The 27679-nt window shown below is 40.8% G+C and overlaps 1 protein-coding gene across 1 annotated transcript in view; it reads right to left on the reverse strand.

The window, feature by feature from the left end:
• Positions 1 to 27679, reverse strand: part of TENM3 (teneurin transmembrane protein 3) — a 601855-nt gene that overhangs the window by 82702 nt on the left and 491474 nt on the right. Inside the window, exons 10-12 of the mRNA XM_064585705.1 lie at positions 27401 to 27595; positions 26003 to 26203; positions 19177 to 19362 (exon numbers count right to left, since the gene is read on the reverse strand). Coding sequence (XP_064441775.1) covers positions 19177 to 19362; positions 26003 to 26203; positions 27401 to 27595 — 582 coding nt within the window. The remainder of the gene's footprint in view (positions 1 to 19176; positions 19363 to 26002; positions 26204 to 27400; positions 27596 to 27679) is intronic.

The following is a 27679-nucleotide window of genomic DNA, read 5'->3' on the forward strand; positions in this document are numbered from 1 at the left end:
AAAAATAAGATGAAAAAAAATGTGGAAATCCTTAATTCAACACTGGCAATTAAAGGGAGACACCAGGAAGTAATATTAAAGTCCAAACTAATTTAAAATATTAATCTATTGACACAGCTTCATAAATATGAGAGTACCTTATGTAGACTAAAGAAAGCTTTATGATAAGATCTGCTGTAACCGGGGACGCCTGGGTGGCTCAGTTGGTTAAGCATCTGCCTTCGGCTCAGGTCATGATCCCAGGGTCCTGGGATCGAGCCCCGCATCGGGCTCCCTGCTCAGCGGGAAGCCTGCTTCTCCCTCTGCCTGCCACTCCCCCGCTTATGCTCTTTCTCTGTCAAATAAATAAATAAATAAATATATATTTTTAAAGATTTTATTTATTTATTCATTAGAGACAGAGAGAGAGAGGCAGAGGGAGAAGCAGGCTCCCAAGGAGCAGGGAGCCCGATGCGGGACTCGATCCCAGGACCCTGAGATCGTGACCTGAGCCGAAGGCAGACGCTTAACCATCTGAGCCACCCAGGCGCCCAATAAATATATTTTTTAAAGATTTTATTTATTTTTTTGACAGAGAGACACAGCGAGAGAGGGAACACAAGCAGGGGGAGTGGGAGAGGGAGAAGCAGGCTTCCCGCCGAGCAGGGAGCCCGATGCGGGGCTCGATCCCAGGACCCTGGGATCATGACCTGAGCCGAAGGCAGACGCTTAACGACTGAGCCACCCAGGCGCCCCAAATAAATAAAATCTTAAAAAAAAAAAAAAGATTTGCTGGAACCCGTTCTAGAAACCCAAAGTTTGGAAAACCAACTGGCAAGATATTAAAACTGAGGGAGAAAACCAAGAAAAAATTAAAACAAGTGAGTTTGAAAAATAAAAGAACAGAAGTAGTTCTAGTTAAGGTATAAATTCTGTATAAGAAATGTCTTTTGAGTGGTAGTCCAAAAGAAGGTTGCTCATTTTAAAAAAGAGGTCAGAAGAGGATATATGTCCGCTTTGGGGGAAGAACTGGGGTATTTGGAGGTCTACACAGAATGGGATCAATGCCAAATTTGCTTTCCTTTCAGTGTCAAAAGAATTCTTAAAAACACAAAGAAGCAACAAGGGCAAACCAAGTTGGTTGTATATCCATTAGACAGCTCACAAGGGAAAAATAGAAATAGTTTGTGTATACATAGTTGCTGATGTATATAGTTACAAACCATTCTATTCACATTGTTTCTACTGTTGACAGTATGCTTGGTTGGAGCATATTAAATGGTACAGTATTTTCACTGGGCCACGGAGTTGACTCCTGGGTAGAGCCTAGATGCAGGCAAACAGCACAGAATCCAGAAGCTGGAAATATTTCTCAGTTTAATTACAACAATAAAAATCTTAGGCGCCCGTCTTCAAAAGAGGATAATTCAATCAGATGAGTACATAATAAAACACAGCCATATTCTTCACTATGGCAATTAGAGCAACGTCCTTGGAATCGAGGACAAATTTTTATTTAGCATCGTGTGTTTCCTTATACTTTATAACCCAGACTTAAAAAATGATTCACATTAGTATCTCATTAAAATTGTAAGTAGGTATCATTCTTAGATTGTTCACCACCAGTTCCTGGAGGATGACAGGAAAGCAACAGTCTGCAAATAAGTACATATTAAATCCATTTATTCCAATCAGTAACTGTTTAAATCAGTGTGCAAGCTGCACACCCATTGGTTTGATGTTCCTTAATTGGTACACACTGCCAATTACTGATTACCTTGTCATAAAGGATTATGGCAGTGATCTAATTTTAAATGTCATAAAACAATTTACTCGGACCCCTTACTAGACTATGTTCTCCCTCACCATAGAATTCTCATTCTAAGATTAGAATAAAACATCACAAATATTTCATCCTGTTTAGAAGAGTCACTCAATTTGAATTTTAACAACTAGAAAGTGAGGTGTGCCAGTGGGGAAAAAAACCAGTTTGTGTGTGTATGTGTGTTTGGAAGAGCTTCTGCTCCCCTAACGTTGGCAACGCATTTTTGAAAACCTGTCTCAAACAAATTGTTTTTGAAACTTTACATATTCTATTCTTTTTTATAGATTGGAAATTTGGTGAACAAATTATCTGTACAAATACACTGGCTTCTTACACGTGCCCTACTCCAGCGAAATACCGTATTTCAGTTTGGAACACTACCCTAAGACATTCCAAGGGAGTGAAAGACTATTTTCTTGATTTACATCAGTCCAGAAAAAAAAGAGATTCCATGGAAAAGGGGCTATGAGATAAACCGAATTTCATCAAGTCAGCATTGCTGGAAAAGTGCATAAGCTGCAAAGCTTTGTAAAGATAACCGGTAGAAAAATGTTTGGTATTTTTCCCTCAGTTTAGAATTTTGTGCCGCACCGTGGACTATGTCTACATAATGGAAGGAAGCGTGGGACACTCAGAATGGGGACAGCACGCTGACTCACTGAGGTTGGCATGTGCACAGTTTACACGGAGATGAGTGTTGTTCAGCATGTGATACAGGAGTTCTGTGGTCTCCACACGTGGTGGGATTTCACCCCCTGGACCACATACATAAACATGTCGGTAGCGCACGTCTCCTTTAGATCTGCACTCCCTGGCAGAGCTCATTGAATGACATAAGCAAAACCACATTTTCTTAGGGTTTCCTAGATTTAAAAATTACCAGGTCCGTTTCGGCACCTTGATTTGGGAACGAAACTATCTGGAGACAGCTCTCAACCTTAATAAATAAAAACTGTAACACAAACATTTTTTTTACATCAGTGAATATTCGGATCTTTAAATTGATACAATGAACTTGGTTAAGAAAATGACTGAAGTCATGTCTGTATAGTACTAACAAGTCGAGTGGCAGGAAACCATAAAAATAACCTACCGATCTGATCAATAGCAATGAATATAATTTCTGGGCTGCCATCACTGCTTTTGCCTCTGTGTAAAATTTAATATTTAAGGAAAATTTATAGAATAAGACTTGTAAATAATTACGTAAAATGTATCGGGTCTTCCTCTTAATAGTTTTCTTGAAGACACCAGGGAAGACAATAAACATAACTGCACAATCTTTAACTCACCTAAGATAAACCGTAATTTATTTTGGGAAAATCATAGATAATCTTGGCTCTTTTCAAAGGCGACTTACACAGAGTAATTTTTCTTTATTTGTGGGTGAGAGAAGAGCATGCACAGATGTTTACCACTTGCATTTTAGCAGTTCACTTTGCTGATACTAGTTACATGTCATCTACAAACTGTGAGTGTTTTTCACTGGTCAATGTCTATACATGGTATTTAGCCTACTAATTTCAGCTGAGAAAAGAACTGGAAGTAAGTTTAAATTCTGGAAGGTGGTATATGGAGTTTTCAATAAATAGTTTACAATTTTCTTAGATCTCTCACAGTATAAATTCATTTTCCTCAAGCTGTTATTTGTTGCTGCAATTGTTACTTTTATTTTGGCAAACCACTGGGTCCTATTATCAGCTATAATTTAAACTTTGCTGAATAAAAGAACTGACACTTTATTATTGAGACATCATTGACATTATTACTGCACCAGTTTCTATGAAAATTCAGTCTTTTGTGACAGGTTCATAGATATTAATTTCTCTTTATCACAGAAGAAATTTAATTTTTGCCTATTCCCCTATACACATACGTGCAAAAACAATTTAAAAGGAGACAGCATAGTCTATTGCTCAAGAGAATGGGCTTGGGAATGGCTCCGGTGGGTTTAGGTTCTTACTTACCAGCTGGGCAACCATAAAAAAATTAGGTAACTTCTCTGAGCCTGCGTTCCTCCAATGTAGATTTAATTTAATTTAATTTTTTAAAGATTTTTACTTATTGGGCGCCTGGGTGGCTCAAATGGTTAAGCGACTGCCTTCGGCCCAGGTCATGATCCCAGGGTCCTGGGATCGAGTCCCACATCGGGCTCCCTGCTCTGCGTGGAGCCTGGTTCTCCCTCTCCCACTCCCCCTGCTTGTGTTCCCTCTCTCGCTGTGTCTCTGTCAAATAAATAAATAAAATCTTTAGAAAAAAAAAGTATTGCATGCAGAGAACGTTGCATTGTGCCTTAGCACATAGTAAACACTCAATAAATACTAGGTAGTATTAATTCATCTTATTAATAAGAGTTTAGAAAGGACCGATGCAGGAAGTAATTGGTATCTTTTAAGAGACTCTGAAGAATGAAAGAAATCTGACTTTAATTGAAGGAGCTGGGAATTGCCAGTGGTTTTGTCTTCAAAGCCATGAAGGCCCACTCCACCCCAATAATGTCAGGATAAGCCCCCTTATTCTCTACCTCCTCCACATAGTCTCCCTTTAATGGGAACATTCTTTATGTGAACTGGCTAATTCCCAGAGTGGGGATAATTCCACTTTTGTGCCAGAGTTTTCTTCTTTGTCTCCCATAAACCCTTTGCTGGCGTAGATGCATACTTCCCAATCAAAATGTGATTCAGCTTCTGGGAATAAAGAACACATCACAACTTGTCCTTATATATTGCGTGTTCCCTCATTAGTAATCGTACTTGAGCAAGGCAAGTCAGTATTTCCTGAAGGCGTATAAATATCTGTATAAATATCTATAAATACAAGTTACTTTTTATAGGAGCTACTTGGAAACGAAGACATCTAAATATCCTATTTTACATGCATTTCTCTTTCCTTACATTGCAATTCTGCCGACCATTTTTCATTTTTGTTCCTCATTATCAAATGTACTGAGCAGACATGATGGAATATAGGTTGCTAACTTTTTGCAGCAGAATGCCGTTAAGTTTGTGGGTCACCATTCCGAAGTACAGGAGGAAACCCACTCTCAGCTGAGCAAGCACTCCCAATAGCTTGTGGTGGTTCCTGTGGGTGACATGCTGATATGTGCAATCAGAGCAGACATACCTGTAGGCTTGCACTGCATGGCTTGTACCTACACTGGTCACAGCTCAGAGGATCATGCTTTTGGGGGCAGGAAAGAGCCGGGGCATGTATCATCACTGTATAGATACTTTTCTCTTTGTTTTTTACGGCCAGGTATACTGTGATTTTTTTTTTTCTCTCTACACACCAATGCATTTGGAGTGGACTACTCACATGCATAATAATCACCCCTGGGGACTCATCTTAAAAGCCAAGAGTTGGGAGTGTATGCGAAAAGCATTATTTTACCCTTCATTGTTCATGGGGGGACTAATTAATGAACACCTAATGCCATTAATTCACAATTAGATCACTTCTGTTTAACTACATGCTTTCTATGCACACATATATAAATATTAATTTTGAATAGAATGGTAATCATTCAGCACCATAACAATTAAACAGCTGTACCCTGTCTCATGTGTTAAGTGATGGAGCTGCCGGAGAGCTCCACAAGCAGATGGTCTTACCCACCCATGCTCAATGGTAAAGACTTTTTTTTTAAAAAAAGAGGTGTTGACAAATCAGAACAAGTAGGCATGGTTCTAATGCAAATCGGCCAATTTGCAATGTAGATTACCCTAAAAACTAATCTGGTGTACAGGAAAAAAGCTCTGTCGTTAAAGGAAGACATTATATTACATTTGGATGTAGTAGATTCCCCACCAGCATAATTATTTGCTAATTTCATTCAACCAACAGAGTTTAATGGAAAAGCAACTGGCAAAGTATTCATATTTATGGACTTCCTTTGACTGCTCCTTAATTTATCCAAGGCACATGTCGGCGAAACCCTAGAACTAATAGCCATATTTCAGACAGCTGTTTTCCAGCTTCACTAAAGAGGCACTCAGACAGGAGAGGGTCAGTGAACCCATCATGAAGAAGAGCAATAGAAAAAAAACTGGCTCTAGTCACACCATAATCTGTGAATATAGTATCTTAAATACAAAAAGAAAGGGGAGGCATGGCTTCTGTGTGGACTAACACAAGAAGCACACTTGCAGTTTAAAAATTGGGAGGTGGGAAAGAAACTGTTTCAGGATGGGAAAAGGCTATTTTCAAATTGTCACATTCAAGAAATGCCAGAGGTAAATTTTGCCATTGTTAAGGATACCAATGTACCACTGCGGGAAGGAATCATATCCCTTAAAATTGTGGGCTTCATTCTTCCACCCTTAGATTAAACGGGATGCAAAGTTCTGACTTTTTATTTACTCCACTAGGGTAGTAAGGACCTCTACCTAGAACACTACATTAGCTGGCTGGCACTCTGCAGTTCCCTGGCTTGAGTTTTAAGGAGAATGGACATATTTATAATCCGACACTACTTACAGTCTTTCTCTTCCTTGCTACCATTGTAAAATAGCTGACACCATATTATTTTGCAGCTGGTTTCACTCCCAAATGCCTTGAACCTAACCTCCTCAATAAACGCCTTCTGATGAACTTGGCAAGAATTGAAAGGAGGGTTTTCCATCTTTATCTCTAGTAAAATTGTATATCCAGTCAATTGAGCTTTAAAACCTCCTGTATACTAGCTTTTGGTGGAATTTCAGGTCTTAGATGGTTTTTAAGGGATGCAAATCAATGAGGTGTTCCAAATAGAAAAAGATACTGTAGTATATTAGTAAAGGAAAACAGTGGCAGGAGGTTAATAAAACAGTATGATAAAAATTTGACATATGACTGGCTTTTTTTCAGATATCATGTCTCTCCATAAACTTTTAAAAGACAATTTAGGGGCATCTGGGTGGCTCTGTTTGGTTGAGCATCCGGCTCTTGGTTTGGGCTCAGGTCATGATCTCAGGGTCGTGAGATCAAGCCCTGCATCAAGGCTCTGTGCTCATTTGGAAGTCTGCTTGAGTTTCTCTCTCTCCCTTTCCCTCTGCCCCTCCTGCTTGTGCTCTCTCTTTAAAATAAGTAAATTTTTAAAAATCATTAAAAAAAAGGGGCGCCTGGGTGGCTCAGTTGGTTAAGCAACTGCCTTCGGCTCAGGTCATGATCCTGGAGTCCCTGGATCGAGTCCCGCATCGGGCTCCCTGCTCAGCAAGGAGCCTGCTTCTCCCTCTAACCCTCCCCCCTCTCATGTACTCTCTCTCTCTCATTCTCGCTCTCTCAAATAAATAAATAAGTCTTAAAAAAATCATTAAAAAAAAGAATTTAAATTGACAAGAGGAGAAATGAAGTTTAAAAAAGCAAAAGGGAACTCCTAGGTATGGGTATATTCATACTTAAAAAAAACGTTATGGCATATAACATTTTAATTCAAATTAACAGATTCAAAATTTTCCTTGGTATAATAATTATAATTTATAAATCGTTTGTCTAAGATGCAGAGCACCTACACAGTGAATTATTTGGGGAGACTTAAAAAAAAAAGCTAGCTAGAAAACCACTAAGTTCACGGTGAAAAATAAACACAAGACCATAAGAAAGGAAGGAATGAGGTTGATCAATTTTAAAGAAATTGGGCATATTTCAATGATACCGAAGTGATCATAAAACAACACAAACAATCAGCATTTTCTTATATACTGCTGCGATTTGAGAAACATGACAGTGGATTTACTCCTCCATTTTTTTCCCCAAACATACTGCTTCTATAACTGGTGGCAGTTACAGTGAAAGCTGAGCAGGAATCAGCTTAATTTATAGCAGCTTTTGAGAACCAAGTTCTATCACAGGGGGTAGATGGGAGGGAAATCTGTACACAAATAACGATCATAGTATAGAATTCATTATCATATGACTCTAAAGTATATGAAGCCTATTCCTTCTAAAGAACTCAAAATTCTCATCCTTGTAAGGCCATGTATAAATCATCTACATGGAAAAATACATGTTAATCCAAATACATTCACCCACAAAACAATGACTACATTCAGAATTGAGTTTTAGAAATCCCCCCAAAAAAATAAAAGGTCCCTTTTCTGAAATATAGAACACATTTAACATTTCCCAAAAGAGGATAACCATCACCGAGGTTTTACATCTTGGGGACACGGCTAGGTCGCTGTCTCTCTTCTCTGGGGATAAATTACAGCATGAAAGATAGGACAGAGCAGAAGGGGGACTCAAACGCCTGATGTCAACAGTAAAAGTTGTTTATCTCTACAACAGCTACTCCCATTCTTAGGGGTAAAGAAAATGAAGTCTAGGGAAACAAATCATCAAGATGATGGAGAACATTTATCAAGGTGGCCCTCGGGACTATGATTTTGCTGATGGTCACACAGCAAATCAGGTGCAAAAGTTTGTGAAGATTCGAATCCAAATCTTCTGGAGGATTTGTCGGACTGGAGGATGTAATTCTAAGGGGGCTCTTGAGACGTTATGTGACTTGCATAGGCAGGTTAACAAAGTAAGGGGGGACGGGATGCTACAAAGTTAAAGTTGCAAGGGACTTCACAAAATGTTAGTAGAAGAATCAAATTTTAACAACTCTGAAGCTTTACAGGATACAGGTTCTTAAAGTGAGTAGAAATTAAGAGTGACGCAAAAACCTTGACCAAACGCAGTACGGAAGACTAAAATATGACAGGAACACAGTCAAACTTACTAAAGTTTCAAATTTCAACCACCAAATTCGTTTCTTTTTTTTTTTTTTTTTCTAAAGATTTATTTACTTTAGAGAGAGAAAGAGCGCACATGCGTTTGTGGAGGGGGGCAGAGGGAGAGGGAGAGAATCCCAAGCAGACTCCCCTGCTGAGTGTGAGTCCGTCGTCATGGGGCTTGATCTCACAACCCTAGGATCACGACCTGAGCTGAAATCAAAAGTTGGAGGCTCAACCGACGGAGCCACCCAGGCGCCCCCCACTAAATTCATTTCTGCTGGTTGATGACTCTCTCCTGCAACCGGCTACTAAGCTTGGAGTGAAAGACTCCTTCAGCCCAAAGCACCGAGCTGACCCTGCTGAAGGTGCTGGTTGTAAACCGAACCCACAACTTCCTGTCCTTTTATGCTGAAGTCCTTACACATAAAGAAAACAGACTCCCACAACAGAACAACTTACAGTGAAGAGAAAAACCGCCCAAAGGCCAGGTCCATTAAAACACCAAAACAGGTGCTGGGTGGCTCAGTCGGTTAAGCGTCTGCCTTCGGCTCAGGTCATGATCCCAGGGTCCTGGGATCGAGCCCCACATCGGGCTCCTTGCTCTGCGGGAAGCCTGCTTCTCCCTCTCCCTCTGCCCCTCCTCCCTGCTTGTGCGCCCACTCTCTCTCTCTTTCAAATAAATAAATAAAATCTTAAAAAAATAAAATAAAAACAGCTACCTAGCTACTGTCACCAGCAGGCACTTCTTTATCAAAATGAAGCAAAATGCAGCATCGTTGAATTAACTAGTAAAATAAGCATTATCTCTGGGATAGTTTTAAAAAGACTGAAACCAAGTAGAGGGAGCAGTGACAACCTAATAGGGCCTCCACCATTCAGAAAGGTCAAGGGACTAGTTTTGCCTCTTTAAAGAGACCAAAGAGCCTCATTAAAAAAAAAAAAAAAATCCCCAGGGGCACGCCGCTGGCTCAGTCGGTGGAGCACGTGACTCTTGATCTCAGGGTTGTGAGTTCAAACCCCACCCTGGGTGTAGAGATTGCTTAAAAAAACAAATAAAATTTTAAAAACCCAACCCATTCTGAGGGGATTTAGATTACGTCTAAACTGGGAACTGAATACATAAGACTAAAATGAAAAAATAACACGGGGAGGCCCCAGTTGGGCACTAATTTACCTCAAAGGAAAAATCAGATATCTAAAAGTCAGCCTGGTTCTCAGATCATGGGATATGCAATGAGCTCTAGGGGGGCTTTCAATGTTCTCTTAGGAATTGCTGTTCTCTTTGTCATATTAAATGACTTCGAGTAGCTGGGACTGCAGAGCAGAGAGGATCTTAAGAACTTCTCTTTCTTGCACGCCCCATGGGAGACTTTTTGGCCTCTCTGGATTTTTATTGCCAACCAAGTTGGCTTAGAAGAATTTCCTTCCACTCCACTCCGTGCCTCCTGATTCCTGCGGACTCACCCTCCACCATGTTTGACAGATCATGAGGCATCCCTGTCCACAGTGTCAGTGGGCCAGCACGTGGAGGGGCTAGCAGTTCTGGAACCAGCATGCATTCCTCTCTTTCTGTTGGCTAATTCCTCTGCAGACAGAGAAGACTCAGGAGGGAAGAATCAGTCACTGTCACCTCGACGTGAGTTTCAGTTCCCGACAGTTACAGTAAGAAACATCTAGATGGTGTTTACTTGTGCCAGGTCCTGTTCTAAGCGTTCTTCTACACATTTGAAGTCGTTTGACACTCTCGGTGACTCTCTGAAGCTGTGCTATTTTCATTCCCACTTTAGAGATGAGGAAATTGCAGCACAGAGAGCATGTAAATGATTTCCCCAGGATCACACAGCTATCAAGAAACAGAGCTGGGAAGAGAGGCAGATCCAGGTTTTGTGGGGTGTGAAATTACATAATGTGGGGGGCCCTCATTAAGAAAAAGAATACCAAATTATGAATATGAAATTAGGTATAAGGTGAGGAGTTATTTAGAGTAAGAAATCACAGGAAATTATTTTTGAGCTGATTAACAAATGTCAGAAAAGCACATAACATTTTTTTATTAAGTGCCTGACTGGTCTCCAATAAACGTTTTTCTTTCTATATTTTTGGGCAATATTTACTCTTTCATTGCTTCTTTATAAGATAATGATTTTGTAATATTTTCTATAGAGAGAAAGCAAAGATAATTCAGCCTTTATTCAATGTAATTATTTAATATAGTTTTCATTATTGATAGCTTAGAAAAGTTTCATTTGGCTTCAAAATGTGTTATTATTAATGCCACGTAAATTTTTGGCATTATTGCTAAGCTGGGAAGACTTTATTATGTAATAAACAAATCTTAAATACTCTGAATTGATGGCATTCATTAGATGCTCTGTTGTGATACCCTCATAGAATATTATGAGTTTTCAATGATTTCACTCATATGTGGAATTTAAGAAACAAAACAGATGAGCATAGGGGACGGAATAAAAAGAAAAAGAGAGGGCGGTAAACCATAAGAGACTTTTCACTCTAGAGAACACACTGAGGGTTGCCCGAGGGAGGTGGGTGGGGGATGGGCCAGATGGGGGATGGGCGTTAAGGAGGGCACTTCTTGTGATGAGCATGGGGTGTTGTATGTATGTGATGAATCCCTAAATTTTACTCCTGACACCAATATTACACTATATGTAACTAACCAGAATTTAAATAAAAACTTGAAACAAAAAGAAACACAACAGAATATTGAGTTTTATATTATCTTTGTCAATATCAGCATTTCATGTCATATAAACAAGAGATCTTTTTCTGCGACATTCCTACGGTTCAGGGCTACACTGCGATGCACAGCACGTGTGACTTCACACACTGATGGACTCAATTTTGCAACACTGCTAACAGGTTTGTGCCCTCAAAATGCAAGAATTCTGATAAATTGCTCAGAAAAGAAATATTCATCAAAAAGGAGAAAATTATGGCAAGTTTATAATTATCTAAGTTCCATTATCAAGTACATTTCTGACAGGAGAAAAGTTCCCTTTTGATTTAGGCATTTTATAATACCTGTGATGACAAAAGGAATTTTCCACAGGCTAACTTCCGTTTCCGTACATTTCAAACCTTATTTCTCCTTCACTACCTATTTACTTCTGGTGCAGGGCTCCGCAGGACAAATTCATAGCTTCATATAATCTCTGACCCTGGACTTCCTTGTCACTAGGTGAGTCAGCAGGTGGTAGGAATATTCCTGGATGGCTAGCAATAACAACCACAGACAGCAATGATTTCACACCTCATAAATATATCCAATTAAATCTAAACTAAATGTATCCCCAGCTCAAAGTCTCTTTAGCTGAGTCCTTAAAGTGCCCACAGTCACTCCAGGGCCATCCTATACAAGGAAAGGTGTGATGGAAAGGAAGTTGAAGTGAAAAAAGATCAAGGTCCTAACTGATCTGCAAGTTTTAGATGAACATGTGACCATATAAACCCATAGTCCCCTTGCAAGACCTTAGAAGGGTCTGTGCAAGTGAGATGTTCCAGCTTTTCCAGTTTGATGGTAAGTATGTCACTGGACCTGCCAGGGACCAAGGCAGGTGGCACTGGATACCCCTTTTTTAAACTACTACATCATTCTGACAGATGTGAAGCCAAATGTCTCCCAGAGCACTCATTTTGCAGGTGTCATGTGGTACCCTGTATTCATTTAAGGGGGACTTACAAAGTTTCAATAAAAATGTAAAAAGATAGTTTGAGAATCTCCATGATCTGTGTTATTATAAATATGACTCCCAACTTGGGAACGTTACAAAAGTTACAAAGCATATTGATTTTGTAATCTAAGTGAAGTATGTATCAGAGTGGTCATTTTTCTTTCTCCCAAATTGTCACCTATTTCTAAATTTAACAACGAAAATACTATTCTTTCAGCATTATCCTGAGATAAGAATTAGAACAACAAGGCTAAGCTCTGTCCACACTGATATAGTTTTGATCTTTCTCTCTTTTGCCCCCATATTGTTTGGTGGATAACTCCCTCAGCTTTGTGTATTTCATCTTTAATTTCTAATCTTCTGCATCCCAAAGCCCAGAGCAACCACAGTATTTAATAGAGGGATGCTGAGTACTGTATGTCTAAGTTTTGTCTGAACAAACAAAGCATGCCTTTGTGATCATTAATGATCCCGGTTCCCAATGTACTAAAGAATTAGAATAAAAACAAATAGCTGGTCTTTTGTAGCTTAAAGGAATTAGGATTTCCCCTAGGCCAAATTTCCATTTGAATTGCCTGAAAGTACATGAAAATCAATGTAGCTCAATAAACAACTCTGTGTTTGAGACATCACTGGAAGACAAAACCACAATAAACTATTCCTTCTTCCTTCCTTCCTTCCTTCCTTCCTTCCTTCCTTCCTTCCTCCCTCCCTCCCTCTCTCCCTCCCTCCCTTCCCTCCTTCTTTTTCTTTCTTTCTGAAAGCAACACCTCTCAAAACCCTCAAACATATTAACTTCTCATTAAGCCACATCCATTGAGACTAGGTTACATTTTATAACAATGAAGTGAAAATTTCACGGTGGATGGCAATTTTGTTTTATTTATTTATTTTTGTAAGTTTCAGGACCCCAAAAGACATTGTCTGGGTTGCAGTTTGCCTCATTTATACTTCTAAGAATTCTCACGTATTGGACACTATTTGCTACGCATTTTCACCAGTGATTTACACCACAGTAGTGCATTTGATTCTAACAACCCTATGGGGTACATAATGTTTACATATGAGGAAACATACTCAGAGAGGTTAAATGACTTGCCCAAGGTCACACTGATGGAGTAGGCAGTTAGATATGAGCAGGGAACAAGTGCTTTCCTATGGAAACCAGGTTCCAAACAGTCAGCCCGCTCAGACCCCAGGGGACACGCATACGAACGACCACTGTCCTACAGTTTCAACACCACACCCCCACGGAGGAAGGCTGCCATGACAGTTCTGATAAGGACCACAGAGGGCCAAAAACTCTCCCTCCTGACCGGTAGGAGGAGTCCCTTAGATGACTGGCTGCACCCTACTCAGGAACCACCCTATCTATGACCCATCACCTATTCAAACATAAAAAGGAAAGACAAGCCTGACCCCCAATGCAGCTGCCCCCTCTGGGCCCACCAGCTCTCTCATCTGGAGAGTGTACTTTTGCTTAAACTGCCATTAAACCCTTGCTTGCTGAAGAGTTTGACTCTGAATTCTCTCTTGGGCCAACTCAAGAACCACGGCTGGGAAACAGGACTCAACCGTTGGCAACACACTACGTAAATAATGGTGTGGCCATGATTCAAATTCGAAAAGCCCTTTTTTTTTCTTCTTCGTCTTTTTTTTTTTTTCCCCCCAAAGCTCTTCAACATTAGAGTATTCTGCTTCAAAATCACATATGATACAGATTATTATAGACATTTTATATTTGGGGAAAAAGAAAAACCCAATTGGGGCTAGGAACAGTTAAGATACAAGTTACAGTGTATAAATTAGAGAGCTGATTGAAAACATATCTTCTTTTTCATTCATACTCTTTCTCATTTATGTTACCACTAACTTGCATAAGAAGTATTAAAATGTCACAGAGGAGCTGATCAATAATCGCTTAATGGATAAAGAAAGAAATTCACAAATGGAAGGTAAGGGAGGCATGTAAATGACACAGGAAAAATCAAAAGCTAAATGAAACTGAGAATAAAAAGGGAATCCCCTGTTTAAATTTCATAATTTTCCAAATAAAGCAGAAATCATCAATAAATTCTAGAATTGTAAGAGACCTCCAGGGGCCCTTCAGATAGGGACACTACTCAAGAGACTTAATAGATGGAAAAAAGTTAAACACAATTCCCCTCTTAAGAATACTCCCCAAACTGGGGTGCCTGGGTGGCTCAGTTGTTGAGCATCTGCCTTCAGCTCAGGTCATGATCCCAGGGTCCTGGGATCCAGCCCCGCATCAGGCTCCCTGCTCAGCGGGAGGCCTGCTTCTCCCTCTCCCACTCCCCCTGCTTGTGTTCCCTCTCTCGCTGTGTCTCTCTCTGTCAAATAAATAAATAAAATCTTTAAAAAAAAAAAAAGAATACTCCCCAAAGTAACAAAAAGAACAAACAAAAACCCCGGTGTTCCCCAACTAAATAATTATGGTGTTGCCAAAGCTTATAGGGATTGAGATGAAAACATTTCTTTGGGATCTTGTTCCAGGATTTAAATAGGTCTTCCAACCTGAGGTTCTTCATTCTATCTAACCAACATGTGAACAGTGTTAAGCCTATATTCTCCATTTCCCTCTGTGGGGAAATGGGAACTCCCAGTCAGCCTCCAGGAGACAATTCTCCCATCTACGGAGAGATCTGAGCCTTCCCTACATTGGTAAGAACCCTCCATGGTAGATGACAATCAAACGTGCTACCCACCTCCCCTCACCCCTTGAGGTCACAGTCTCACCTATAACCTCCAGGGTTCTCAGATACAAATGGATGGCTGTAGGGACAATTTCATTCCAGCAACTGCTACAAAGAAGAGTTCTTGGGGGAAGCTACAGGTTAGTAACACTCAAAATGTGGTAACTTAGGATCTGTCATTGTCCACAATATTTAGCTGTATTGCACTCAAAAGCTGGGGATTCTGTCCTCAAACATCTGTTCCGCAGAGCCTGGTGTGGCACCTGCCTTGCTTCCATGGCCAATTAACTCCAGCCACAGGCCAGAGAGCTGTTTTCCTGTCTTTCTAACCAAGAATAGGGAGGGCCGAAGCAACTGAGGTTGCCTTTACGTGGTTATAGATTCTGGTTTCGGTTAAATACATTAACAATGAACTTACTGAATTCGGCCAAGACAAGTATGTCCCAGTTCACAGATCTGACCTTGATCGATACAGAACTGTTTTGGCCTTTTATATAGAGATAGCCACATAATATTCCAATTATGTCAACTCCTATTTATAAACCACTTAATTATATTTAATATGCTTTAACTTGCTCCTGGGTCCTCTAAATATTCTTACATCTTTCCTTTCTCATGAGAAACAAAAATAGGAATGTGAGTGTGATAATCATGTGACCCTCCTGTGGAACGGTCACATACAAAGGATGACATTATGGTAATTGAGCATCTGTACCAGTTACTATTAAACGATGGTGGTGGTAATTGCTGGTGGTTAACTGCGGCGGTTCAATCATGTAACTAACTTCTCTTAATTTATGAAAGGGTCCAACAGTCATAAATGCTTTTTGGGGAGGAAGGGAGAAATCTTTATTTTAATCATAATATCGCTGAAAGTAGATTTCCCTTGGGGCACCTGGGTGGCTCAGTTGGTTAAATGTCTGACCCTTGATTTTGGCTCAGGGCATGATCTCCGGGTCATGAGATTGAGTCCTGCCTCTGGGCATGGAGTCTGCTTGATATTCTCTCTCTCCCTCTCCTTCTGCCCCTATCCCCACCCCTCCCTGTTGCTCTTAAAAAAAGTAGATTTCCCTTTGCTGCATTTTCCATCTGCATGCACCACTAGTCAAAGCCTAATAACCCCAGAAAGGAGAAGGACTTGGGACAATGAACCTGAGGATTAGGGTGCCCAATTTGCTGAACACGTGATTCATAATGAGAGGAAAATATGAACACATTAATAAAAATACCAAGATGGAATATTTTCAGGTAGATAGGGTTTTTAGCAAACACTCTAAATTCACAGCCTATTTGACTATCAAAATGCCTATGAAAGCATGAACAGTTTATGAAGATAGTAAGATGACTAATGAAGAATATTCTTTGCTTTCTATTGGGAACTTTTGTTTGCTTCTAACTGTTTAATTTCTCCTCCATCTCTCTTTCAATTAACCTCCCTGTTTGTATTCAATGAGATGGCACATAATATGGAGAAAGAAAAAAAAATCTTGCTGATTTATGAGTGCTCTTTCACGAAGTGGCAGCTTCTTTCAGCCAGACGTGTAAGTGTTGAAACTGAGAGGAAATGCACAGAGCAGTAACTATCCCAAATGAGAAAATATACTGTATTTTCTGGGTTGTTTAAATCTGTGGCTCACAAAGGCCTCTTTTTAAATGGCCCCTTAGGCTTCACTGTGGACATATACACAGGTTGTAAATAGACAGAAACAAGTAATTGGATCCTTTGCAAGCTGAAACTTGGAATAAGTAGCTCTAATCGTATAGGAGAGCAAAACGGTGATCTGAGGTTCTCTACATCTTTTAAAAGGTCCGCTCTGAAGATTCATTTTTAAATGAAGCAGGTCCTTTATTTCCACATCGTTACTCATATGGGGTATAAGAGCAATAAAATAAAATAAAACCATAGAAAATGGAATTGTTAATAACCACAGCAAGATATGCTAAGTTATCCAAAAAAGACCTGCTACTAACAAACATCCTGTGTGTTCCCAGACAACTGAGAAGTTGTTCAAGAAGAGTTCATCTGTGGGAAACTAACCATGTACTATTGTCATGGTCAGTGAGGACACTAACAGGATGATTTATTTAGTAACTATAGGTTGGCAAGTTAAATTTACCTATGGAAAACTTTACAGCACACTTCTTGCTTTTCCAAGCTGTATATTCATGTGTTTGCTGTACTTCCTAGGATCCATACGGTCAAAAACATTCCCCCCTCCACGCACCCCAGCTAGAATCAATTCATTTCTGATGGGTATGGGGGCGGTGGGGTCATACATAATTTGATGGGAGTATGATTAGAGGTCTATTTGTCTTGCCCTGCCTCTGGTAATATGGGCATTCTGAGATTTGGGGCATGGAGCTGTTTGGTCTTATGGGCGCTGCATTATCCTCTCTATGTCCACAGAAAGATCCACAGACTGTGGTTGTCAACTTTTTCTGTTTTACTGTAGTTCACGAGTGTGGTTCACATAAACAACAGGCAGCCACTGCCCTAGACTCCTGTCTTAAAGAGTAGAGGAGGGGAAAGCCGTATCAAACTCGTGGGGATGAGCACTCTGCGAGTGCCAGGAATATGTGCACTTGGAGTTTTCCCCTGTGGGAACCCTATGCTTCCTAGATGTAAGGCGGTAAGCTCCCATTCAACAAGTGAGACCCTACGGACGGTTCCCAGGTAAGAGTTAACACAACACGGCTGACCTGTAGAAGTCTGCATGGCTGGCTGTCGGCTGGCATCTGGAAAATTGGATGTTCTCTACAATGAGAAGGTGATTTTGCCTACCGGGAGAATCTTCTCCTCGGAGAATCTGGAATTTTGGTGGCTGTGGCTGACAGAGGCTCCTTCTTAGAGCAGCCCTAATAAAAAGCTCAGTCTCAAATGGGCTTCCCTCAGCAGAAGCATGTGTTCCTTGCACACATGTTGGTATAGTTCACTGTGGGAGAAACGTACATGCTCCATGTGACCTCTCTTGGTGAGAGAGAAAGAACACAGGAAGCCTGTGCATGGATTTCTCCAAACACCACCTGATGGGTCTTTTCCCTTTCTGGTAACTATTATAGTCATGAGCACAAGCGCCCTGAGTCTGTGAGCCCTCCTGTGGATCATCACATGTGGGAGTAGGGGCATCACCACCCTTAAAAGAGATGCCAGGAATGTCACTAAGATGGGAAAGGACCTTACTTGAAGTTCTGTAATGACTGTGACAATTTATAAGATGTATGTGATTTCAACTTTCCCATGAAAAAATTCCTAGCTAGCCAGTTCCTGTAAGCAGGAAAGTAAAGTACATAATACTTAGAGCTGCACTGGAAGAAGAAATCTTTTCAGATAGTGAGACTCCCTCCAACAGCTTTATCAAATTAGACCCTATGGACATAAAACACCATACCTCAGATTGTGAAATTTTTGTGGGACTGTGCCATTTATAATGGACGTTGTACACTTTCACGGAAGTAAAGTAGACATTGGCTACTTACGTTTGTTATATTTTAATTTCAGTGACTCAAATAGTAAAAAACAAAGGCACTGAATACCCTGAAAATATGTGTATGTTCTGGACACTTCTGCATCCATGCTAACTACCGTTTTTGTACCAACATTCTGATCTTAAAACACTTGCTTGTTTTATTTAACCTACGGACTTCCACCAACATCATATGTGAAGAAGTGTTAGCATATAACTTTAAGAACATCGAGGCTTGTGCATTTCATTCTATTTTATTTCTTGTGCTACTACAAAATAAAGTCATAAAAAAATCAAACCTCTTTTTTGAAAGGCTCAAATATATCGACAGGTGCTAAGGTGTGTGGTGCTCGAATCTAGAGAAGCCAAAAAGGCCCCCTATGTGGCATCTCTTTTAAAGTAAAAAATACTGCGGTCATGCAACGGCCCTATGGAACACCGAAAAATAATATTCAGTGAAAGCGTCTGGATAAGAAAGAAGTGAAATCATCCTCGGATGAGTCCATTTTTGTGGCCATCGCAAAACAGTGAGTAAAAAATCCTTATACTTCATGCTCGTGACATATGCGCGGAAAAAGAACCGAACTGCCTGCGCAACATGATGGTCTCACTTGAACACACAGTTCCTTTTTAAGAAAGACGAGTGAAAGGTAAGGAGAGGAAATCAGCTTTCTCCAAGCGGGGGTCCAACAGCCAGCAACCCGAGCGCTCCCCTCCCCGCCGCCCGCGCCCCCCTCCCCCCCCCCTCCCCCCCCCCCCCCCGCCCCGGGAAGCGCGCGCTGGGCGGCCGGGGGCGGGGCCTACCGATGGTGCAGTGCTCGCCGTTCCAGCCCTGGCTGCATTCGCACTTGCCGTCCTTGCAAGTGCCGTGCTCGGCGCAGCGCGGGTGGCAGGCCCTCTGAGTGCAGGCGGCGCCGGTCCAGCCCTCTTCACAGCGACACGTGCCCCCCAGGCACACTCCGTGCGAGCCGCAGTCCACCGAACAGATTTCTGCATTGAACGGAGGAAGCAGAGCACGAGGGCAGGGCGGAGGGGGCGGGGGGGCGGGGGGGCGGGGGGAGTGAGAAGGGGCGTGAATCAGAAGGACTGCATCTTCAACTCAACAGAACCGTTTTGGAAAATAAATACAAAGTATTTATAGACTCAGTACATGTCAGCATCGACTCGTAAGAATTACACGTGGTCAAAGTTTACTTTGTCAGTCATTTAATTTCAAATGCCCCTGTGATTGTGCATGAAATACACAAGAGAATTTTGTTGTAATTCCCTCTGTTTACACACACACACACACACAGGCGACTAACAAAACAACACATGATTCATAAGGAGAGGAAAATACACACGTGATTTATCTGAGAATATCTTCTGGCAGCCCAGGACACATGCACACATACAAACACACACATCAAGTTCATATAAAATGAATAAAATATTTCAGTGTCTAAGCATGTCCGGTATTTAACAGGAGTTGGGTTTCACCCTTATAGCAAGAATTGCAAAGGGGTTCTATCTACTCCTAATGTTTAAATTTCTAAACTACTCAGAAACTTTTAATTAAAAAGAATCTTTTGTAGTACCCACTTCAGCTTGCTTCTGACGCACACACATGCTGGTTAAATAAAAGAAATCGTTGTTTTTCCTATTCAGTAAATTCGTACTGTGGGCAGATACACACCACAGTAGAAAACCAGTTTAGAAATATAAGTAACTACTGACTTTGTCATTGGAAAAAGTAGGTTTTTCAAATACTCGAATGGACTAAAAGCACAAGTGACCAAAGGACTTCAAAACCCTAACAATAGGTTCGATCTTTAAAAAGAGTTCCGAAGGTATTTTATATTTTACTTTTTACATATAAAGTTAAATAAAATCAACTGCCTCTTTTTTCTACAATTGTAAGACCATTGCCTGGTTTCAGTTTCCTTGCAAAAAATAAAAACGCTGAACGATAAAAACCTGAAAGCGTTTCTAACAAACAGAAAATGGACTGCAGCCTTGTTTTTACATGAAAAAACAGTAACTGTTTATGTAGTCACATGCTCCTGTTTTCCCTACTCACTGCCCAAGTAACATTTCTCAGACACCTTCATTCTGCCGCTCAGTCCTGCAGAATTTTAAACCCGCAATCAAGGCACTGTGAGAGTTGTAACATTTCTTATAAACAACAGCCAGGACTATTAACTGGAAGAGAGTGGTATATGTTTTTTCATGCCACATTTTCCATCTCGTTTGAATTAAATTTTTGATTAAGAGATCCAAGATGGTGATTAACTTCAGACGAACAGAACGTCAGCTCAGCTCCAGAAGAGAGAGGTTTCTTTCTGAGGTACCCCTTTTATTCAATCTAATCAATTTTTCATTAGGGTGAAGGTGTTTATCAGCGTTTAGCACACTAGCTTTGAGCAAGGTGCGTCAATCTTTGTAATGAACTTATTAATTAGAGTTAATTTAATTGAAGTGGAATTGAAGGGCTAATTAATGGACAAACTGCTGATGAAGATAGAGGAAAGCTCTGTTGCTTTCAAACCTATAAACTTTCTGATGGAAATAATTCATTTCTTCTCTTTTAGCAGCTTAACCAAATGTTTCTGCAGGTGTAGAATCTACTCTTATTGAATTTAGATATCTGAAGGTCATTTTTACAACAACAAAAGAGGCAGCTGGTAAAGTGTTTTGCTTTGGGATTCAGTTAGGTAGAAATTCCCAATAATGCTGCTAGTAAACTTTCCAGCCACAAATGTAAGTCACCAACAGTGTTTTTGTAAACTTCAAATGACAGCTGTGAGACATGCAGATAAATTTCAGGCACATGAACCAGGATATTTTCACAGGGTGAGTATATGCATATTTGATACCTTTACTAATAATTCTAAGTAAGTTTTCTGTCTTTTTGCAGCTACTAGCAAAATTTAATAAAGTCTTTTTTTCCCTGTGCTTAATTGGTTTCTTCCAAAAAGACTACTGTATTCATTATTCAACTCTCTATATTGAGAGTTTAATATATGTTTTCCTGCTTTGCACTGGGTGTGTAAAGATGGATAGGATGAAGATCTTTGCCCACTATGTCTAAGTGTCATTTTGTTTACACGTAAATTTAGATTTTCAACTGGCAAAATAATTACATCGGCATGAAAAATAATCAGTCTAATGTAAAATAATGATAGGTGATTTTGACAGCCAGTTTAATTTTTTATTTAACATCTATACCTTTTTTCTTTTTTGCCATTCATGGCAATATCATTTTATGAAGAAGACTGAATTATCTTTTTAAATTTTATTTTATTTTTAAAATTTTTTTAAGTAATCTTTATATCCAACGGAGGGCTCGAACTCACAACCCCGAGATCAAGAGTTGCATACTCTATTGACTGAGCCAGCCAGGTGGCCCAAGGCTGAATTATCTTTAGAGCTACCGTATCAATTACAAAAATATCCTTTATAAAGTAATTCAGGTAATGTATTAAATAACGTTATATGAAACAAAAAGGGCTGTTTTCATTATTTCTTTCCTCCTCCGATAATTGTGGGAGACAAATTAGAATGGCGATATTTCAAACCAGTATTATTTTACAGCTAGTATTATTATGCTTATTTTACTGATGAAGGCATAAGAGACCTGAACCAAGGAGCTTTACTATAGAAATAATTATGTCTATAAACACTAATTGGATTTTTTTGGTGGGATGTATTTTTTAGTACAGAAGCCAGAAAGGGAAATAAAAACTCAACAGAAATAATTAAATGCCTATTCTGATGCTTGTGATGATAAAATACATTTTTAAGAACGGAGGACAAAACAAGTTAATGTGTTATTTAAATAATGCCTTGCACCTGTGCTTGGTAATGTTGGGTGGTGATGATTTCCAAGAACTCTTTGGTGGGGCATTCACGGTCCTCTATAACCCCACCGCTCAGTTTTTGTTTTCACTCTCATTTGTCCTGTACGTGTTGTTTGCTCTACGGGTCATGAATTTTCTAACCAGTTTCTAGTTCTCCAAACTATGTGAATCAACTCGTATTTCTATGAAGCAGTAACAAACATAAACCTGTCTGCCTCCAAAAATGTATGGCCAAAAGCTGAGGGAGGTAGAGGAAAGGGAAGGAAGAGAGGGAAGGAGGGAGGGGATGAGGGAGGAGGCAGAGGATGAAGGAGGAGGGTGGGGAGGAAGAGAGGGAGGGAGACAGGGAGGAAGACAGGGAGATGGAGGAGGGAACGAAGCAGAGGGAGGAAGTTAGGGAGGAAGGAAGGGAGGGAGAGAAGAGGGAGGGGGGAGAGAGGGAGGGAAAGAGAGAGGGAGGGAAGGAGACTGGGAGGAAGGAGGGAGGAGGGAAGGAGGGAAGGAAAAAGACGGGAGGGGGAAGGATGGAGGGAAGGAGGGAAGAAGGGAAGCAGGGAAGGGGGGAGGGAGGGGCAATGAGAGTGATTATGTAAGGAAGAAAGTGCGTCACTTGTCCCTTTGTCCCTTTACCTAGAGTATCTACTTGGGGCTTCAACAGAAGTGTTTCGTCAATATTACAACTTAGCCTATACAAGACTGTCTCTAGTGTGGGCTTCCAGGATTCAGTCTGTCGCCGGTGAAGAATGGCACACAAATCTGTCATGCTGATGACGATTCACGGGGTAGCAGTCATGTCATCCAAGTTTCTCAAAGTGCCAGGAAAGAGGGATTTGTAAAAATTACTAGTCTTTTTTTTTTTTCTTCTTAAAATAAGCATGTCAATTCACTGCTTAGCGGGATTTCTCTTGGGTTAATGCCATTAGGCTATACTAATAGATGAAATAATTTGCATTTCATAAATTTCACAATTGGAGGAACTGTAACCAAGCAGTACTTTCATGTGGAAGTACTCCTCTGAATCAATGGAGACAAACTGTAAAGGCTAAAATCGCCTTTAGGATTCTACCACCATAACTATGACTACCATCACCGTCACTATTAATGGATAATACTTATCAAGTACTTGCCATGTATAAGGCACTATTCTAAGTGCTTTTCACATATTAACTCATTTCCACCCTTATGACGATTGTATAAGGTAGTACTGTTGTCGTCCCCATGTTACAGGGAAAGAAACTGAGGCACAGAGAAGCATTTTAAATAGCTGATCGAATGCCATAGACCTAGGCCAACCCAAGACCTGAACCCAGGCTCCAGATTTCCTGCTCTTAACCACTCAGTTGCAAACAGGGCTTCAGGGAAGAAGGCAATCAGTGCGGACGGGATGAAGGATAGACAGCCCCCTTCCCTGAAGCCAAGGCTTACGCAGAATGTTTTTATTTACTCAACAGCGTTAACAAGACCTGTCCTTTTGCATTCTCCTTTCCTCCCCTCCCCTCCTTTCCCTCTTCTGCTTCTCCTCCTCCTCCACTTTCCCATACAGAAGGCATCCTCTCCTCCGTGTCTCACCATCACCTACCCTGCATCCTGCCTCGCTGCTCATCCCTTCCCAGCTTCCCTGCCTTCTCCAGAGCCATGACCACTGCCCCATCCCACCCTGGTTGCAGACATTCAGCTCTTCGCACCAACTCCTGTGCTGTCTCTTCAGCAAGCTCTGTCTAGTCCTCCTTTAAAATGGCCCTCAGATTGATCCTTTTCATATCTACAAACTCCAGAGGAATTCACGCTCTCAGCACTTCACACTCTGGGAAAGCTCTCAAACTTGCCTCCCAGCCATCAAATTCCGACTAGTCACCCTCTCTGACACAGAATCAATTGGGGAGTTCACACATCCTGTTCTCATCACACTGGTGGGCACACATCGTCGTGACGAGTGGATTCTCCATCGTCTGAACCATCACTGCTAAGCTGTGTCCCTCAGAACTGGGCGCAACCCAACCTTTGCCTCCAAATACCTTTCCTTTCTTCTCCCATGTAGAGAACACTATTCTCACAGTTGTATCTTTGTCAATGGTAGTTGTCGTAGCAGTAAAAATCGTAGGGGTAGAGGTGGCAGCTATATTTGGAATTTATTCTGGACTAAGCGTTGTACTAAGCACTTGATATACATTCATTCAAGCAATTCCCAAGGCATCTCTGTAAAGAATGTCTTGATTAAATCCATTTAACAGATGGGTAAACTAAAACATACAGTAGTCTGCCTAAGTTTACACAGCTGTTAAGTAGTAGAAGTTGGATATGAACCCAAGCATCTGATCTCAGGGTCTATGCTCTGAAGTACTTTCTCATCCTGTTCCCTGAGTCAGAAAATACCTCCTCCCATCCCCACACTAACTGCCATCTTTAAAAGAAGGCAACGTATGTGAATCAAACTCTCCTTGAAAACTTCCATTGTGCGTCAAGGCTGGAGCATTCCTCTGAACGCTGGTTGTATTTACATATTATTCCATGTAATATGCAATAAAAGATTAAACTGGGATGTGTTGGTTTCTAAGTATTTCATGTGTGTTCAATCTCATCTCGCCAATTAAACTGTCATCTTCTAGATTAGAACAGCACCTTTCCACACTGTGGGACTAATGTGGTCACGGAGTTAATTCATGGGATACAACCAGCATTAAAAAAAAAAAAATAGAATATACTTGGAAGAAAGTGTCAGTGTGTACCACTTTGTAAAGCTTTGTTTCAGTTATGTGAGTGTATGTGTATGCATAGTAGGTCACAATGTAAAACTATTTGAGGCTGTGGGTCACGGTCTGCCTTCGGCTCGGGTCATGATCCCAGGGTCCTGGGATCGAGCCCCGCATCGGGCTCCCTGCTCCGCGGGAGGCCTGCTTCTCCCTCTCCCACTCCCCCTGCTTGTGTTCCCTCTCTCGCTGTGTCTCTCTCTGTCAAAAAAAAAAAAAAAATTGAAAGCAGAAATTTGAAAGCTGCTATCCTAGAGGGTAAGAATGATTCATATTCTTTATTCTTATGGGGCTCATCCATGCACAGAGCTGGCTGCTCAATAACGAACTGACTGAAAAAAAATTACTACCTGCCATTTTTATTACAATCATACTATCATAATTAAAAAAAAATCAGTGTCGGACCGTTTTGCACAGCATAATATCTAGATATGTATACTCTGTTGTGATCCCATTTAGCCTTATGGTGGCAAATACTTTTTTAATTGAGGCTTCTCTGTTATGAGATAATGTGCATTTTTCAATCCCCAAGCTCTACACAGGCCTTGAGAGTTAGGAAGACGGAGTATTCTGCACAAATGAAATATTATTCCTTACCATGCTACTACAGGAGAAATTTTAATGACAAATTGACCTAGCCTATTCCTTCTTACAAGGCTACGGAATTTCATTACTATTAACATTTATTTCTATAAATCATAACTGTAATAAAATCTATATTAAGTTTAATAAGTGTGTTTTTAAAATTAAAGCATCTTAATCTTTAGCTACAAATATATATTTTTTTAAGATTTTTTTTTTATTTATTCATTTGAGACACAGATACAGAGAGAGAGAGAGAGAGAGAGAGCATGAGCAGGGAGAGAGGCAGAGGGAGAGGGAGAAGCAGGCTCCCTGCTGAGCAGGGAGCCCGATGCGGGGCTCGATCCCAGGACGCTGGGATCATGACCTGAGCCGAAGGCAGACGCTTAACCATCTGAGCCACCCAGGCGCCTCTAGCTACAAATATTAAGCATGCAATCGCCCTGCACTTATGCACCTTACCATTTGAGCAGTCTGGGCCAGTCCAGTTAGGGTCACAGGTGCAGGACCCGCTCTCCTGAAGATACGTTCCATGACCAGAACACTGGTCTGGACACATGGTCTTCACTAGTTCACAATTGCTACCACCCCACCCTGGACTGCAGTGACATTCCCCGTGGATGCAAACACCATGATTGGAACATCCGGGGTCCAGACAGTCGGCTGGAGGGTAGAGAGAAAAGAGAACAATTTCATAATTAAATCTAGAAGATGTCGCACATACACATTGCACGCAGGATAAAGAATTAAATCCCAGTCTAATGTATAGGAAAATTCTGGAGAGTCAACTATTTACCTACTATTTTCAAGAACTTGTTCCTGGAAACGCAAAGAATCATACAACACAGCATTAAGGATCGAGCCATTCCGGTAATGGTGACTCTTGCAAGGATTTGGAATTTTCACGAATTGCACACACACAAGCTCCTGAGAGTTCAGACTATTGCTCTCTGTTCTGCTTAATCAGACAGTAATAAGTATTGGCTTCTCTGTAACAAAATTGTATCAGCTGACCTAATCCATAACCCCCGAATCCTGACAGCTGTATGGGACTCTCAAACTGTTTGAGAAATAAATGAGTTGCATACTCTCTATCCTTCTTAATTCACTTTAATGTGCTTTAGATGACGAGATTTAATTTAGCAATTTGACTCAATAAAACTTTACACTTGTAGGGTCAATGGCCTGAAAATTTAATTCCAGGGACTTAATGGCATTACTTTCTGTGTGCAGATCAATAAAATCAATTTGAGTGAAGAACGGAAATGGTGTTTTTCTGCTTTTGGAAAAAACAATTCAACTGCACTTTACAGTATAGCATCTTGACTATCACCATTACATACAGTTATGCAACAAGCCCACGGCGTACTTTTTTCCACTAGTATATTACGTGATATATAGTACCTCTTTCTAGAGATGCCAAAATGCTAGACTTACAAGCTGGCATCAATGTGAAAAACTGTAAAAAAAAAAAAAAACAAACAAAACAACCCCCCAAAACAAAACAACAACAACAACAAAAAACCCCAAACAAAACAAACCCAAAAAAGCAAAGACAACAAAACAACAAAACGAAACAACAGTCCACCGTTAGTTTCGAGACACAAATGTTTGCTTCCTTCCTCAGAGTGGAAAAAAAAAAAAAAAAAAGATTCACAGGACTGAAAGCCGAGGGGCTCTCTGGCATTTGTGTTTTTTATCAGTTAAAATGTTAACAAAATGAGGCATCTGTCTAAGCACAGAAATCGAAGTTACTTTCAGGAGGAGGCACATGAAAAGATGCATCTGCCAAAGTGAAGATTAGAGAGAGAATCTCTCTGAGGAGAAGCACAGACTCGTGCAGACACTGGCACAGTGTACCTTCTTCACAGTTTTCTCCTTTGTATCCCGAGTTGCAAGCGCAAGAGCCCATGATGCAGATCCCACGGCCCCCGCACTGCGGGTCAAGGCACTGCGTGGTGGGCACGTCGCACTCGGTGCCCTTCCAGCCGCTGAAGCAGAGACAGCGGCCCTTGGAGTACTGCCCGTTGCCACTACACAACACGGGACAGGCTGCTGTGAAATAAAACACGACAGAGGGATTAACGGCCACGTTCTCAGGCGACAGCCCCGGAGCAGGGCGATGCGTTGCTGGCACAG

This window comes from Mirounga angustirostris, unplaced genomic scaffold (genome assembly GCF_029215605.1).
Source record: "Mirounga angustirostris isolate CCGP_5_RB_7025 unplaced genomic scaffold, mMirAng1.0.hap1 SCAF_2, whole genome shotgun sequence".
In the NCBI taxonomy this organism is placed as follows: domain Eukaryota; kingdom Metazoa; phylum Chordata; class Mammalia; order Carnivora; family Phocidae; genus Mirounga; species Mirounga angustirostris.